This window comes from Lissotriton vulgaris, chromosome 12 (assembly GCF_964263255.1).
Source record: "Lissotriton vulgaris chromosome 12, aLisVul1.2, whole genome shotgun sequence".
Classification (NCBI taxonomy): Eukaryota; Metazoa; Chordata; class Amphibia; order Caudata; family Salamandridae; genus Lissotriton; species Lissotriton vulgaris.
The window spans coordinates 159,986,370-160,002,364 of NC_141700.1; the positions used below are offsets into that span (position 1 = coordinate 159,986,370).

Consider the following 15,995-nt stretch of genomic DNA (forward strand, 5'->3'; position numbering starts at 1 on the left):
TCCTAGTTTGCCCCCTGCTCTTTCCCTTTTATTTCGTTGCCCGTCTTCCCAGCACTTCCTCTTCTGTTCCCAGTTTCTGTTCCAGAGAAGAAGGAAAGGCCGGGTCAGCCCTGCTAAGCATACTCATTAACCCCCTCCCTCCGCCCGCAGCTCTCCTTCGTCCCCCGCTCTCATGCGACATTGTAAATGTATTTGAGCTGCTTCATAACCTCTGGTGCAAGTGTAATTGCTGCTGTGTGCGGTGGCCAGCTCGCACGTGACTGCACAGGCCCTGCTCCGGTTTATGGGACCAAAACTGAAATTCTTTACGAGTAGTCATACAAGAGACAAAAGTACGATATTTATTGCGAGGGTTGAGGAGCCTCCACACCTCCACTAAAGCATAGTCATGGAGCAGGTCTTTGATCATGCCGGAAAATATGCCACAGCTTCATCCTGCTAGATCGGTCTATCCGAGGCCCACATGACACTGTTCCCTTGCTGCTGCTCCCGACTTTTGATCCAGACGTCCCTGTTTCCATGCTGCTTCTCGCTGTTTCTTATCATGTGCATCCAGCCTGATCCCGAGTTTCTGTCTATCTCCCCCAACCCCCCTTCCCTCCTTCGTCTCTCGTCGCACACTACCCCCCCCTTCGTCTCTCCTCGCACCCCCGTTTCCGCTGCTCACCTCCCCCCACTCTCCCCCCACGGAGCTCCCATCTCTCTCACCTACTTAGTTCACTCCAGCAGTCACGACGCCGTGGAGTACACACCTCAGCCCCAGGACGCAGAGAAGCCCCCCCCCGAGCCCCCATTTTGAATTTGCGCAGAGTAGAGGACAGCACCTCATGCCCTCACGCGGCGTTGTCGCGGGCCGCAACTTTACCTCGCCAGCCTGGACTCTGACACTTAGACACAGTAAGTACTGAGGCAGCCTGCTTGCCATTTAGTGCGCTGTTGCTAATTGTCACACTCTGCTCCGGTGCCCGATAGCTGAATTCAGATATCCAAAAGATCAGGAGCCTTCCACGTGATATGTGTCTCAGTGTTCTGTTATTGTCAAACAAATTAATGCGACCTAGCAGACAGTGCGTGCCCAGCACCCCCTCGTGGATCCGCGCCCTGCCTGCTGTTTTTTCCGGAAAGGCCTTCGCCCTGCTGACCACGCGTGCGGTGCCTTTATTGGCCAGAGGCAGACAGATGGAAAACTAGCAGGCAGCTTTGATTTTCCTTCCCAATACACTCGCTGCCTGCCTAAGTTGCCGTTTTAGTCCACAGCACCCGGCCCACATGTGCAGCCCGGTATTACAGCCTGATCCCGAGTTTCTGTCTCTTCCCCCCCCCCCCCCCCCCTTCCCTCTGCCCGCAGCTCTCCGTCTCTCGTCGCACCCCCCGCCCCCCTTCGTCTCTCCTCTGCCCCCCTTCCTTCTGCCCGCAGCTCTACTGCTCTCAAAAGTTACATGCAGCGTTTTAAACTCTTTTGCTGGCTGCTGTATTCTGTGAACTGTACACCATGACGCCCAGTGCTTAATTTTAGCCGGTGGCTAGAGACGCTCATTTTTGTAGACCAGGGCATTTTTTATCGTCAGACTTTGGTTGGTCTAAGCTGGAAAGGCAGAAAAGGTGGAAGACAAGGATGAAGAGAAAGATAAGCAAAAGGTGACAAAGGGAGACACATTGGCGAAAATACTGCAAGATTAAGATAAAGAGACAGGGAGTGTAGGGTGGTGTAAAAAAAGGCTTGCTTGAAGTGGAATCAACTTAATCGGCAACCCCGGCATTTGGCAACAACACGCCTCTAAGAAAACTTTGAGCCTCTGCACTTTTCTTTAGACAAATTCCATGCTAATTTGTTCCTGCATTATTATTTACGTTTGAACTTTGAGCTTTTGTATAGCATTGCAAATAATGTGTGTTTTTGGCAGATTAAACAGACTCATGGCAGTTATCCAGCCAATAAATATTCATTAACTATCAGAGCTTTGTAGCTGGCTAGATGTGTGCCAGGTTGAGGTAATATGTGCTTACATAATAACAAAATAAGGTAAGACGTGGTAAAAGTGAATACAATTACTTAGATTGGCAGGTCTCCCACCCCAGCACTCTAACACTAATCCTAGGACTGTATGTGTAAAGTTAACGCTGCACCTGAGATCACCTATTATGCTGTGCAGGTGCAGAGCTGCGAGTGCAGGTGCAGAGTGGTGTGTGCTGTTGAGTGCAGAGTGCGAGTGTGTGAAGAGTGGTGTGTGCTGTTGAGTGCAAAGTGTGAGTGCAGGTGCAGAGTAGTGAGTGCAGGTGCAGAGTAGTGAGTGCAGGTGCAGAGTAGTGAGTGCAGGTGCAGAGTAGTGAATGCATGTGCAGAGTAGTGAGTGTGTGCAGAGTAGTGAGTGCAGGTGCAGAGTGCTGTGTGCTGTTGAGTGCAGTGTGGTAGTGTGTGCAGAGTGGTGTGTGCTGTTGAGTGCAAAGTGTGAGTGCAGGTGCAGAGTAGTGAGTGCAGGTGCAGAGTAGTGAGTGCAGGTGCAGAGTAGTGAGTGCAGGTGCAGAGTAGTGAGTGCAGGTGCAGAGTAGTGAGTGCAGGTGCAGAGTAGTGAGTGCAGGTGCAGAGTAGTGAATGCAGGTGCAGAGTAGTGAGTGCAGGTGCAGAGTAGTGAGTGCAGGTGCAGAGTAGTGAATGCATGTGCAGAGTAGTGAGTGTGTGCAGAGTAGTGAGTGCAGGTGCAGAGTGCTGTGTGCTGTTGAGTGCAGTGTGGTAGTGTGTGCAGAGTGGTGTGTGCTGTTGAGTGCAAAGTGTGAGTGCAGGTGCAGAGTAGTGAGTGCAGGTGCAGAGTAGTGAGTGCAGGTGCAGAGTAGTGAGTGCAGGTGCAGAGTAGTGAATGCATGTGCAGAGTAGTGAGTGTGTGCAGAGTAGTGAGTGTGTGCAGAGTAGTGAGTGTGTGCAGAGTAGTGAGTGCAGGTGCAGAGTGCTGTGTATTGGCAATGTAAATGACAATGACATTTATTTATGATTTAAAGAAAAAAAAAGAAATGTCATGAGCAATGCCAATAGCTCTACCTTTAATGATGCCGAGACCATTGCATTGTAAATGCTTGTTGTGCTTAAAATCAGGACACTCCTTACTAATCGGATCTGTTGACGTGTGTAATAGTCATGCCATGGTTAGTAGTCTGTTAGGTGGCATACTAGGGAATGCCTTTCAGCGCGCAGCTCTTGTGAATGAATCCGCTTTTTACACACTTTTTAATCACTGTTGTGTTTATTGTGTCTCACACTGTAGTTTTCTCTTCACCAACCTAAGATATTCCACCTACCCCACTGTTCTCTAAATATGTTGAAGGTCAACATTTTCATGCGTGTGACTTAGGGGCAGGGCACCTTGACACAAAGAAGGCTTTTTGAAGAAAAAAAATCAGTTACCTGTCAGTTACAGCGGTATTGTTTCTTATCTATCTTTCATAAAGTGCTTTGTCACTGCCCATGTTTTCCGACTAAAGTCCAGGTTCACTACGCCCGAGTCCTGGGGAGACCCGTGACGCTGCAGATTCCTTCTCAATACTTGTAACATTTAAGGACACTTCCGGAAGCCGCGTAGCCATCCATACAACCTCCTGGGGCTCTTTCACTGGGGCAGAGATTACAGGCGGAGGCGGGTGGCCACCTTTCACATCGCCTTGGTATAAAAGCCCGGCGGCCACAGACCACGGACACTGGCCTGACGCCAGTGAGCGGAGAGCTGCGATCCGGAAGCAGAAAGTTGGGCATCAAGTCCCAGATAGAAGGGGAGAGACCGGCGTCCAGGGACCACGAACCAGCCTGCCTTGAAGAATGGCCGGTGAGTACCCACCGGAGTCCAGGCCAGGAGACGCAAAAAAGTCATTTAAACGGGGGCCGCTTGTCCCTCAGAAAGTCACGCGCCATTCTATTGTATTGGCATCTGCATTTATCTAACGCTTTCCACTAGAACACGTTTAACCTGTCAAATTCTGCACTGAAAAGCGTGTATATTGATGTGTTTTTTTCCTTCAAGAAACTCAAACATCGAAATAATTTGTTGCCAGTTGCAGAAACAGAACAGCCCCTGCTCTGTAACTGTTCTGTCATTGAAAGGAATGTTTGCTCTTACACCCCTTGCTACAGTTCACCTCGACTGTTACACAGTGACCAATGCATGCTTCAACACAAATCTGTGTCCCCCAAGTTTATTCTGTCTTTCTGTTTTTTGTTAATATCAATCGAGCACTCAGAGTGTATGTCGTTTTTGTATCCCTTTACTTATTGCTAGTCTTTCATTAAATTATGTTTTATTATGTTGTATGTGCTTTTCTTTCATAAAAATCTCAGTAGTACTTGTTGAAAGCAAAAAATACTAATACAATGTGACACTAAAACACGGAAAAATGTATAGATTTATTTATTTATTTATGTATTTATTTATTTATTTATTTTTGCTAACAGTTTTTCACCTCTAGATCCTTCTCTGTGGTGATTTTTCTCTAAACAGAGTTGTTCACTCTTTGATGGATGATTATGGATTACAAAATATTCGTTTTTCTTGCCAGTGATAGTATTTAGGATATGGATACAATATGGTCTTTATATCCGGTTGCTTACCTTGAAAATGGTTTAAAACGTGTAAAAAATTGTTGATACCAAAACATAAAACTGTGCACAGTGCAGATGCGCTGGGGCTGGTGGACTCTGATAATCATGAGTGACGTCTGGTCCATTGACACAGCCTGACAACCAATAGCCAGTTTGTTCTTTTAGTAAGAGTCCCTGGTGCATCTTAATGACGTCATAGTGAGTGTGCATAGTGGGAATAATCCTGCACAAACCTACCACAGCTAAATCAATGCACAGAAGAATATTGTGTGGGAGACGTGGTGCCGCTTGTGAATCCTCCAAAAAGAACGCTTCTCGACTAGTGAAACCGGGCATCATGAACTCATATGTGTCAAAGATTTCTGGTTCCTTTTCAAAGATATACATGGTTCTCAGAAAGGCAAAAAAGGAGCCATTTTATGAAAATGCATCTCCGCCTTTCTATATATGTCACCCCCGTGGCCATTACTGCGGAACGCTATGGGGTGGAAGTAGTAACATACGCAGACGACACCCAGCTGGTGGTCGCTCTGACCCAACCCTCTGAACTAGCCGCTGCAAACTTCTCAGCATGTCTCCAGGAGATGGCTGAATGGATGGCGAAGAACTGCCTCCGTCTTAACGGTGATAAGACTGAGGTGTTGATTGTGGGAAAACCCCCCTCAGTCTGGTCATCTGCCTGGTGGCCGCAGACCTTGGGGCCCCTCCCTACCCCCAGTGATCAGGTGAAAAATCTTGGAGTATGGGTGGACTCAAAGCTTGACTACGACTACCACACCAGACGAGTAGCTGGTGCTTGCTTTTCGATTCTACGGAAACTCCGCAAAACCATCGACCTGCTCCCAGAATCCTCAAGGAAGACCCTGGTCCATGCTCTTGTCACGTCAAGATTGGACTACGGAAATGCCCTGTATCTAGGTGCCAACGTCTCTAGTCGGCGGCGACTGCAGACAATCCAGAATGCTGCAGCTCGCCTGGTCCTCCGGCTGCCTAGAAGAGCCTCCTCTAAAAAATCCCTACAAACATTACACTGGCTCCCGATTAACGAAAGGATCGACTTTAAGGCCCTGTGTATTGGCCACAGGATCGTACATGGTAAGGGTCCGGCCTTCCTTCAGAACCTGTTATGCCCCTATACGCCCACCCGTCAACTCCGCTCTTTAGGAGCAGGCCTTCTTGCTGTCCCCAGACACAAAAAAGCCAGAATGGGAGGCAGATCCTTTCGGACTCTGGTGGCACACAGATGGAACTCTCTCCCCCTGAGCTTAAGAGTGGAAACATCGGAGCTCATCTTTCGCAGGAAACTGAAAACATTCCTCTTTCCTAAAGATTAGCCCGTCCTGCTATGACTGTCGGAGCAACTGACTCTTCTGACAGCGCGGGGACACACTGACAGTGTAACCAGGCGCTATACAAAATCAGAAATAAATAAATAAATAAATAAATAGGTTTGTTGACCATGGAACTCACTGGTGGAATTTAGTGACATGTTTTGGTTTACTGTATCCTTTCAATAAAACTTGCCCACCATGGAACAGATACAAAGCTGCCCTTCTAATTTTCGGGGAACTACTTTTCTAAGTGCCTCATGTAAAAAAGACTGCTTAGGTCAGCTGTAAAGTTTCACCGTTTAATATGGCGGGTGAGCATCAATTGAATACGTATTGCATGCAGTCTTTTCTCTGTCTAAGGATCTGGAATGCCTCATGCTCCCACGGAATTCTAGCAGAACAGGGAGAGGGTGTGGCTTAACAAATAAAGCTGCTGACTTTAGAACTGGGGAACCCGGTTCGAGTTCCGGCATCTGCTAAATCTTCTGGTGCCTAAAAAAAAAAAAATATGTCCTTGTGTGATAAAACTGGTGCTTATATAAAGTATTCAATACCTTCGGGCAAAGATTGCATTATCTCAGCATTGCAAAAAAATAACAAGCATTTTCAATGAAGTTAGATGGAGCACTGGGAAGGCTGGGTATCATTATTTACATAAAAACAATAATGATAAAATGGGCGCCTTGCAACAACATCATGCATAATGCCTGTCCCTTTTAAATTAAGCCGACGCCGTGATCATGCACAGCGTCCGTGCTTGTAAAATGAAAGCGTGCATCACACGCTCAATGTTGCAGGAAAGCATGTTGTGCCTGCAGTAGTAAAAACACGTTAAAGAAAGTAGTGTTTAAAGACTTACAAAGACTTAGCGTGTCAACCGAAGTAAAGGGGCCAGTAGCCATGGGAGGTTACAAATGAAGAAAAGGCGGTACTAACAAACTAATTACTGAATCAGAACCCTGCATTTACAAAGGACAAAGACCGAAGCCAATGACAAATATGGGTTGAGAGTGGGCAGGGCTTCTCTTCCATACTCAACTACAGCAGCTCACCAGAGCAGCGCATGCACGCTGACTCAGGCTTGACCTAAAAATGGCCCCCACTCTGGCGGCCCACCAGGGAAAGGCTCAGTACCCGCTACAGCCCGTCCGGCCCTGCTCTATGGTGCAACATCCTGTAATTCTATGCAAATTATTGAATCTCTCGGGGTGATAAATTGCAATATAAATATGCTGCAAGAGCAAAAAAAGGCAAAACTTTATGAAGAAATTGTTCCAGATCGGGTGCTAACAGTATTTGGGGAACGGGAAACTGTTAAGAGAAGCAGACGAGGAACAAGTTTTGGTAAATGCAGGAAAATATGCTTTCTCCAATAGATATAGAGGAAAAGTAAGTGGCATGCACAGAAACTAATGAGATGCCAGGAAAGAGAGGAGGCAGGATGTAAGCCCCTTCTAAGTTTATATTAAAAACAAAAGATTTCTCAAGCACAACGCAAGAACTGTGCAGGCAAAACCTAAAAATAAGCAAAAACAGACAAGGGTGCCCGCAGCCTTCAGAAAAAGTGTTTCAACACACTTTTTGTTGGAAGTAAGTGGTAGAGAGACTGCTGCAGTGAGTTCCAGCTCCCCCTGGAGGTGTGCATTCTGGGTGTGGGGACAGTTTGCATATGCTTAAGGCCAGCCTGCATATATCATTTCCTATATGACATCAACAGTTTACTAAATGTTGTTCGCAGTGATCGAAGTAAATAAAGAAAATTATTGGAAGTTTGATCTTTAGTACAATAGGGGCTGGGTCAGCGAGTGTGAGCTGAGACGTGGCTAAAAAGAACAAAATACCCTGTCACCAGTGATTAATTTGTAAAAAGTAAATAAGTGCCAGGGCCCTTGTCAGTAGGCCACTTCAGGTTGCATCACCCACTGTCTCAGCCAGTGTGGCCAATTACAGTACCAACACAGCTACTAACCATCATGCTCCTACATGTGGGACGGTTAGACCATTCCAGGCCCCAAAGCCATAACAAGCATTTACAATGCAATGGTCTCGGCATCATTAAAGGTAGAGCTATTGGCATTGCTCATGACTTTTCTTTTTTTTTTAAAATCATTAATAAATGGCATTGACATTTACATTGCCAATAGCTTAATCGTTAAATAAATGGCATTGTCATTTACAATGCCAATAGCTACACCCTACACAGAGCCACCCTCACACAGACAGAGCCACCCACACAAAAAAAAAAAATGGCATTGTCATTTACATTGCCAATAGCACAATCAGGGGGGCAGAGGCAAGAAAAATGGCACAATTAGGGGAGCAGAGGCAAGAAAAACGAGTGCAATCAGGGGCAGAAGGCAAGAAAAACAAGTGCAATCAGGGGGCAGAAGGCAAGAAAACGAGCACAATCAGGGGGGCAGAGGCCAGAAAAATGGCAGAATTAGGGGAGCAGAGGCTAGAAAAATGGCACAATTTATTTATTTATTTTATTTAATTGCTTGTATCGCGCCAGGATCGACCCATGAGGTATCTCCGCGCTTTGCTCGCAAGATTTCTGGAATATGTTGTCTCTGTGGAATACCACAGGGAGGGTTATACTATCTGAAACAAAAGAGTTTTTAAGGCCTTCCTAAAACATAGATGGTTGTCGTTGTGTCTTAGGCAATCAGGGGAGCAGAGGCAAGAAAAACTAGTGCAATCAGGGGGCAGAAGGCAAGAAAAACGAGTGCAATCAGGGGGCAGAAGGCAAGAAAACGAGCACAATCAGGGGGGCAGAGGCAAGAAAAATGGCACAAACAGGGTGACAGAGGCAAGAAAAACGGCACAAACAGGGTGGCAGAGGCAAGAAAAACGGCACAAACAGGGGAGCAGAGGCAAGAAAAACGGCACAATCAGGGGAGCAGAGGTAAGGCAAGCATTGGAAATGCAATAGGTCTCGCATTAGGAAAGTTTGAGCGATTGGTATTGTAAATGACACTTTTTTTTATTTGTGTTGGTTTTAAAAATAGCAAAATTAATAGCTTTGTCAGTTACAATGTCAATAGTTTTAGCTTTCGCAAATGTGACACCTATAGCATTTGTAATGCAATGTGTGTTGTATTTACGTGACTTAGATGTATTGATATTACAAATAACAATGGCTTTTAATTTTGTAAATAATTAATACTTAAATAAAAGTTATTGTAATTTATAATGGCAATATCGTAAACGTTTGTAAATAACTTTTGTGAAGATTATGTCCAGTGTATTTTATTGTGACGAAAATCCAAGAACATTGCATTTGCACCTACACACACACAGAGCCACACATATAGATTTGGTGATGGTGGATCTGGGGGATGTGGTGGATGTGGTGGTGGTGGATGTGGTGGTGGATGTGGTGGTGATTGTGGATGTGGTGGTGATTGTGGATGTGGTGGTGATGGTGGTGGATGTGGAGATGGGGGTGGATGTGGATGTGGTGGTGGATGTGGATGTGGTGGTGGTGGATGTTGGTGTGGTGGTGGTGGATGTGGTGGTGGTGGTGGATGTGGATGTTGTGGTGGATGTGGAGGTGGTGGATTTGGAGGTGGTGGATGTGGAGGTGGTGGATGTGGAAGTGGTGGATGTGGAAGTGGTGGTGGTGGATGTGGTGGAGGTGGATGTGGTGGAGGTGGATGTGGTGGATGTGGTGGTGGTGGTGGTGGTGGATGTGGTGGTGGATATGGTGGTGGTGGTGGATGTGGTGGTGGTGGTGGTGGTGGATGTGGTGGATGGGATGTGGTGGTGGTGGTGGTGGTGGATGTGGTGGATGGGATGTGGTAGTGGTGGTGGTGGTGGAATTGGTGGTGGATGTGGTGGATGTGGTGGTGGTGGATGTGGTGGTGGTGGTGGATGTGGTGGTGGTGGATGTGGTGGATGTGGTGGTGGGGAGAGAGTGGGCAGGGCTTCAAGTCCATACTCCAATACAGCACACCTTGCATAGCAGTGCATGGGCTGACCAGGCTCGACCTATTAAATGAAATTAGAAGAGAGAAGTACGTTGGGAGTAGATAACAAAGGAGTAAAGGGAAGAAAAGTCGGGATAAAGAATGAGTTACGGAGAAGGAGGGCAACAATGATTCAAAATTAAAAGTACGGAGGATATGGAATGTGGAGGTGACAGCTGGCAGGAACGAGAGGAAAGTGAGAGATGTCTCTTTCTTTATAAATAACTTTTCGAGCTGTGGATAGAAGCATCACAGAATTTGAGTGAACGCAAACGTTGTCCCATTTTTTTAGCTCTTAGAGCGTGCACTCTTTCTCGACATTAAAGCCTTGCGGACCCTAGTGAGAGTTACTTGTTTTGAGTTTCGTTCAAAGCCACTTTGCCGCTGTCTGCATTGGCTTCACAGTACATATAGCTCAACTTTAACAACTCTGGCTAGTCCCCCAAAAATATGGCTGGTGTGCTGAAGAGTGAAGAAGGTGACGCTGTTCGTGTGCCAGCAGGAGAGGTCCGCAGTTGTGCGTCTCCTCCCTCATCAGCTGGCTCCTGGAGGAGGGTTAGCGGCTCTCGTGATGTCCTCGGGGCAAAGGGAGGAGGGTGGGAAGAAGCCGGGGGGAGGGAAGGAAGGGGGAGGAGAGGCGGGAGGTATTTTCAAGTTTACACAAGGGGCGGAGCGAGGGGGAGGTGTGCTGGGAGAGAGAGTGGGGAGGGGGGCGGAGCGGGAAGAGCGTCGTGAGGGGAGAGAGAGTAGGTAGAGGGCTGAGCGTGAAGAGCTGCTCTCGGCAGGCTGGGGAACTAGGGGTTAATGTAGGAGGAGTCTGTCCTAAATATCTCTTGACTCTTAATTAACCTCAGGGAACTGCAACCATTGTGAACTCCTCTAGATAGCATTCCATTCTGTCGTTTCTTTTTCAAAACAAATGTTATTGCATTTCTAGCCATCTTACAGGCCGAGGGGCCACATACATATGTACGTATTCTTGCATACAGTGGCATAACGTTGCATATTGGTGATGACAACAAAACGAGTACAACACGCTGAGCTATAACTAGTCTGCATCCCGCTGAACTGTCCCAGACAATGGCCGATGAACCTGAATGACATCCCACAACGTACATCACGCAACTGGACTATAGGACTGCACGGCCACTCTATGGGGTTAGCAATCGACAACTGAGTTCTGGGGTCAGGCCTCGGTAGTCAGCCCACCGCTGTCACATTCGGTCGTTTTTAGCTCATCTGTGAGATTACATAGGTAAACCGTCTTCTGTGAACCTGCATTGGTATCTCTGTCCCGTCCCTACAAGGGGCTGCTCAGCACAGCCTTCTGGCTGGTAAGCACTGCAAGAGGCAGAAGCTAGCCTGTACGGAAAGCACAGAGACACTGCGGCAGACAAGCTTAACAGTAGTATGAGCCATCTACATCATGATCGACTCTACAGCCTATTTCAAGCTCTGGGATGAAACGTAGCCCGAATCTTGCCTTGCACATACAACTGTTTCATACGCAGGCATGTGACTACATGGCACACGTGTGGCTGCACAGCTGCCGGATCAAATTCCATAAATGCGGTGGGTATATCGATGTAGGTCAGCATGGTCATGGCCAAATGGGTTTGAACCCTTTTGCAGTTAAATGCGTAAAAATATACACTTAGCGTGCCCTTTATTTTAACCAAATGTCGATTCACCGATAGCAGTAATCAAATGGCAAAGCCGTCTTTGTCATTTACAGTAACACTGCTGTGCCAAAAAAACATCCCGAGACCAGGAGTGTGCGACACAACTAACATCGCAAAGTTCAAGAACTGACCAATGTCCCTCGTGGTGAACGTTTTGTGATCTCCTACATGCATTCTGAAGAAATAAATCTAGGAAGATAGGAATCTCTTAAACTGTTTATTTTAAACCCCCAGCTGGAAGGTCGTCCACCAACCGACCCGTTAGCGTTCAAAACATAACCAGGCTCAGAGCACTAAGCACAGGCATGAAGCTGTGCAAACTCAAGCGATAGCAGTCTACCATTGAAAATTCGGAGAAAGGCACAGATAAGCAAGCCTCAGAGAAGAACACAATGAAAACAACTGAAGAAATATTAATACCAGTCGACAATGAGCACACGTTTTCCCTTTTTTGCAAAACAAAAGCGTGCGGCTTCCCCTAGGCGGTCAGACCCACCTTCTCCTCCACAGAGTGCGTAACGAGTGTTGCGTATTTGCGACTGAGCCAGCGGAAGAAGGCCGGGACTCCCATGGCGGCGCTGGCGGGGAACGAGGAGACTCAAGCGGTGGCGGCAAGGCTAGAGTTCCACCTTACCCGCGATGAGTTTTGAGAAGAAGGAGGAAGAAGGAAGCTGGATCCGGTTGGAGTAAAGCATACCGGAAGCAGAAGCGCGGCACGACCTTTCACCCATGTGTAGGGTGCGAGGGAAAGAAAGGAGGAGGTGCTGCACAAGGGAATTACCCAGTTCCCGTGAAGTCATAGTGGGATTCGAGTGCGACGTCACTTTTCTTTGTACCTTTGTTGCTACATTTGCTCTCACCTGAGGTTTGCTTTGTGCTGGGAGAGAGAGAGTGGGGAGGACAGTAGGAGGAGGAGGGGGGAGGAGAGTAGGGGAGGCATGGCCTAGCGGCCGTGCAACCAAGACGTGAGGGGCGGAGGTGGGGGGAGGCTGTGAGAGAGAGAGTGTTCAAGGCAGGCGGCTGGGGGCATGTGCACGCGCTTTTAAGCTCAATGCGCATGCGCATTGAGCTTAAATTTCACGGGCACTGCAAGGAATCGCCACGATTCCTTGCAAGTTGGTTAAAGAGTGTTTAAGCCCCCATAGTCTCGCAAGCGCATCGACAGGCGAGACCTAAAAATCACAGGGATGGTGGCCTGCTGGGGTCAGCAGACCACCATGTCTGTGATTGCTTATCAATAAAGCAATGTTTTTTTTTAATGCAAACTGTTTTCCTTAAGGAAAAACGGGATGTGTTTCAAAAACAAAAATGAAAAGTTTTCTTTCATTTTTTAAGAGCAGGCAGTGGTCCGTAGGACCACGGACCACTGCCTGACTGCCTGCTCTTAAAAAATGTTTTTACAAACATTCACAAAAGGTAAGGAGTCACATGGGGGCCCCATCTCATTTGCGAATGGGTTACTACCTGCTTGAAGTAGGTGGTAAATTTTGAATTTTTAGCTGCGAATGTTTAGCAACTGCATTTTTGTTGCAAAACATTTGCATATACCACTGCGATACGATGCCCTAAACATGCCCTTCTTAATACCGAATTGCAAACCCAATTCGTGATTCGGTAATAAGTTACCAAATTGCAGACTGGGCCTTTGTACATTGAAAATTGTCTTTTTTGTATGCAAACGGCTTGATTCACAACGAAAAAAAACTTTAAAAATCTGCCCCCTGGTTGGTATTTCCTTATTGGGGGGCATGGTGCCAGCGGGGACACCTCCGATTCCTGCGCTGGGACATTCCTAGGATGAGCTGTGCGCGCTACAAATATATTCATTCATTGACTCTGCCAAAGTATGCAGTGTACTCAGCCAGACTTAGCAGTAGAGAGCCCCGCCCAAGCACGGCTAACTAGTCCACCGCTATTTGTGGCAGAGTGTCCCTGAAAGACCGCTAAGGAAATTTTGACAGATTTTCAGGAAAAAATAGGTAGAGTGTTGCCTATATGCTTGGTGACACCCACAATGTCAAACGCAGACTACCATGCAAACACCGCCAGGCTACTCCAACTTCTGGTTGGTTGTCAGTGTACACATTCACTGGCAAACGGTTTACTAGCGTTGACGAACACTGGAGAACTTTTCATCAAAGTACTTCTCTACCAAGGTGGATATAGCAAATTTGCTGGAGAAACTTCTGCCGCTGTGGAGGACAGCCCAAAATATTGAGGCTCGTCAACTGCTTTCATTAAGGATGAAGTCCGCCAACATGGTTGATGGATTGTAGGGTCAGGGATAGGCTGTGTGCAAGATACACAAATACACAAAGTAGGTAATCCATAACTTACCTGGAGACTGCTTTCTATTTAGGGTTCTGCTACTTGCAAATGTATTTTGCTATTATACATGCAGGACTACAAGTCCCAGAATGCATAAAAACATGATATAAAAGTACTAAACGGGACATTCAGTTAACATTTCTACCATATGCCTAATGGACCACCTCAAATGTCAAAGTAGAAATGAGAAAGGGCAGATACAACTCAATGATTACAAGGGCAGAAGCAATTAGCATAGATCCAGCCCTCCTGGACCCAGGGTGGACATCACTGGCCTCGATGAAGAAGAAAAATCCATGGGGCGTTGAGATGTGAAACTTCACTCTGACATTTTTTTCTGGGCATAGTGGGGCCATTTGAAGTATGACAGCTGCCAAGGTGAACAGTAAGAGAGACTCACAGAGCGGGACCTCAGACTTCCAAGAGGCATCTTCCCCAGAAGGAGGGCAGCAGACATGCAGTGCCTAAATCACTAATCAGTGGCAGCAGCGGCAGCATCCGGGGGAGCCACAGAGGTGCTGTGTGTAGTACAGACCTACAAACTCACAACTCATTCAAACTGGCCCCACTGACGTAAGTTGATGGCACACTTTCCCCGAAACCAACTCAAGCTATGGCCTGCGACGAAAATGTTTGGAAAGCTACGCCCTGTTCAATCAAAAGGTGCTGCGATGCTATACTGCTGGAAGTTTGTGGCCTACATAAGTGCTAAATAACAATGCATACATTATTAATACGGCCTTACAGGTCAATATCTTTGGCAAGCCAGGGACATTTATTCTTGTCTTCAAGGTTAAAGATGCCCTGGGACGTGGAAGGTCAAAGGCAAGAGCAGCATTTTCTCACACAGAGGACCAGATGTCACTCAGCCCTGGAGCCTCCAACGTGCTCACTTGGGTTTGGATCAGGAACAGAGGCAGCGGGGTTTAATCCAAGAGAGACGCTGTAAATGTATCCGCCATGGGCTCGGCTGTCACTCACTTCCGCATCCGAGGCCAAGTCCCCGCCCATTCCATTTGGCTTCCACCGAAGGATGGAAACGCAAATATTAACAGACAGCAAGTAATGCAGCTGGGTTGTCAGACGTGCCCCACATTGGTTTGATTAAAAAAGTTACAGACTCCAGAAGCCAATCAGGATGTGCAGTAGTGCGGCCGCAGCAGGGGCCGGGAAAGGAAGGCCTGCGTGAAAGAGAAAATGACAACTTCCAACGGCGCATGCGCGACCTTGAGTTTATGAGTGCGCAATATACTCGAAATCACAGCTCTGGCGCACGGTGTTCTAAAGACCAATGCAGGCTTGCCACAGTTACACTGGCCCTTGCCACAGTCACACTGGCCCTTGCAGCCCGACTGTCGAGACAGCAATCATAGAAGAAGAGAGGTGGGTCTTCCACAAAAACCCTTAACAAACAGCCAAGAACAAATAAATGACCCCTGAACGTGCATTTTCATTAAATGCGTTCACTAACCCCTTCTCACTGTAGGCGCGCCCTGCCTTGCATGGTCAGCTTTAGTCTTGTGTACATCAGTCAGTCACTGGCTCTAGCATAGAAAACAAAGCAGGAGTATAGACAGTCCCACACGAGTCGGTGGACTGAGGTTCGAGTCCCGGCGTCGGCGGAACATCCTGTGATTCTGGGCAACACACTCAATGTCCATGGAAAAAACCTGACCTTGTGTAATGTCCAGAGCCCATGTAAACCGCTCTTGTGCCCTCTGGCTAACTACGCTCGGGCTACCTACAACTTAAACAACAAGCTGAGGATCAACGGCAGTGAAAACAGCGTGGTGGGCGCGCACGTGACGCAGCGTGGGCGTGCACATCAGCTGAAGGATCCCCGGGGAAGACACCGAGTCTGCCTGCTGCCATGACTGACCCACTGCAGAGGGAAAGAGCCCGGTGAGTGTGGGTAGAGGGGGGGCGGCAGAGAGGGAGTGGGCAGAGAGGGATGGGGTGTGTGTGTGTGTGTGCGTGCGTGTGTGCGTGTGTCTGTTTCTGTGTGTGTCTGAGTGTGCACGGCCATGCCTGCCTGCCTGTGTGTGTGCGCGTTCACGGACCCTGGTCGGCGTGTTCACAGCTCAAGGTCCCTTCAGAGCGAACT

At 47.6% G+C, this 15,995-nt stretch overlaps 1 protein-coding gene across 1 annotated transcript in view; it reads left to right on the top strand.

Annotated features, from left to right (window-relative positions):
* Window positions 1-3,541: 3,541 nt before the first annotated feature.
* The window catches only part of LOC147673754 (NAD(P)H dehydrogenase [quinone] 1-like), a 33,093-nt gene continuing 20,639 nt past the window's right edge, over window positions 3,542-15,995 (top strand). The window contains exon 1 of the mRNA XM_086947679.1: window positions 3,542-3,812. Coding sequence (XP_086803805.1) covers window positions 3,806-3,812 — 7 coding nt within the window. The 5' untranslated portion in view covers window positions 3,542-3,805. The remainder of the gene's footprint in view (window positions 3,813-15,995) is intronic.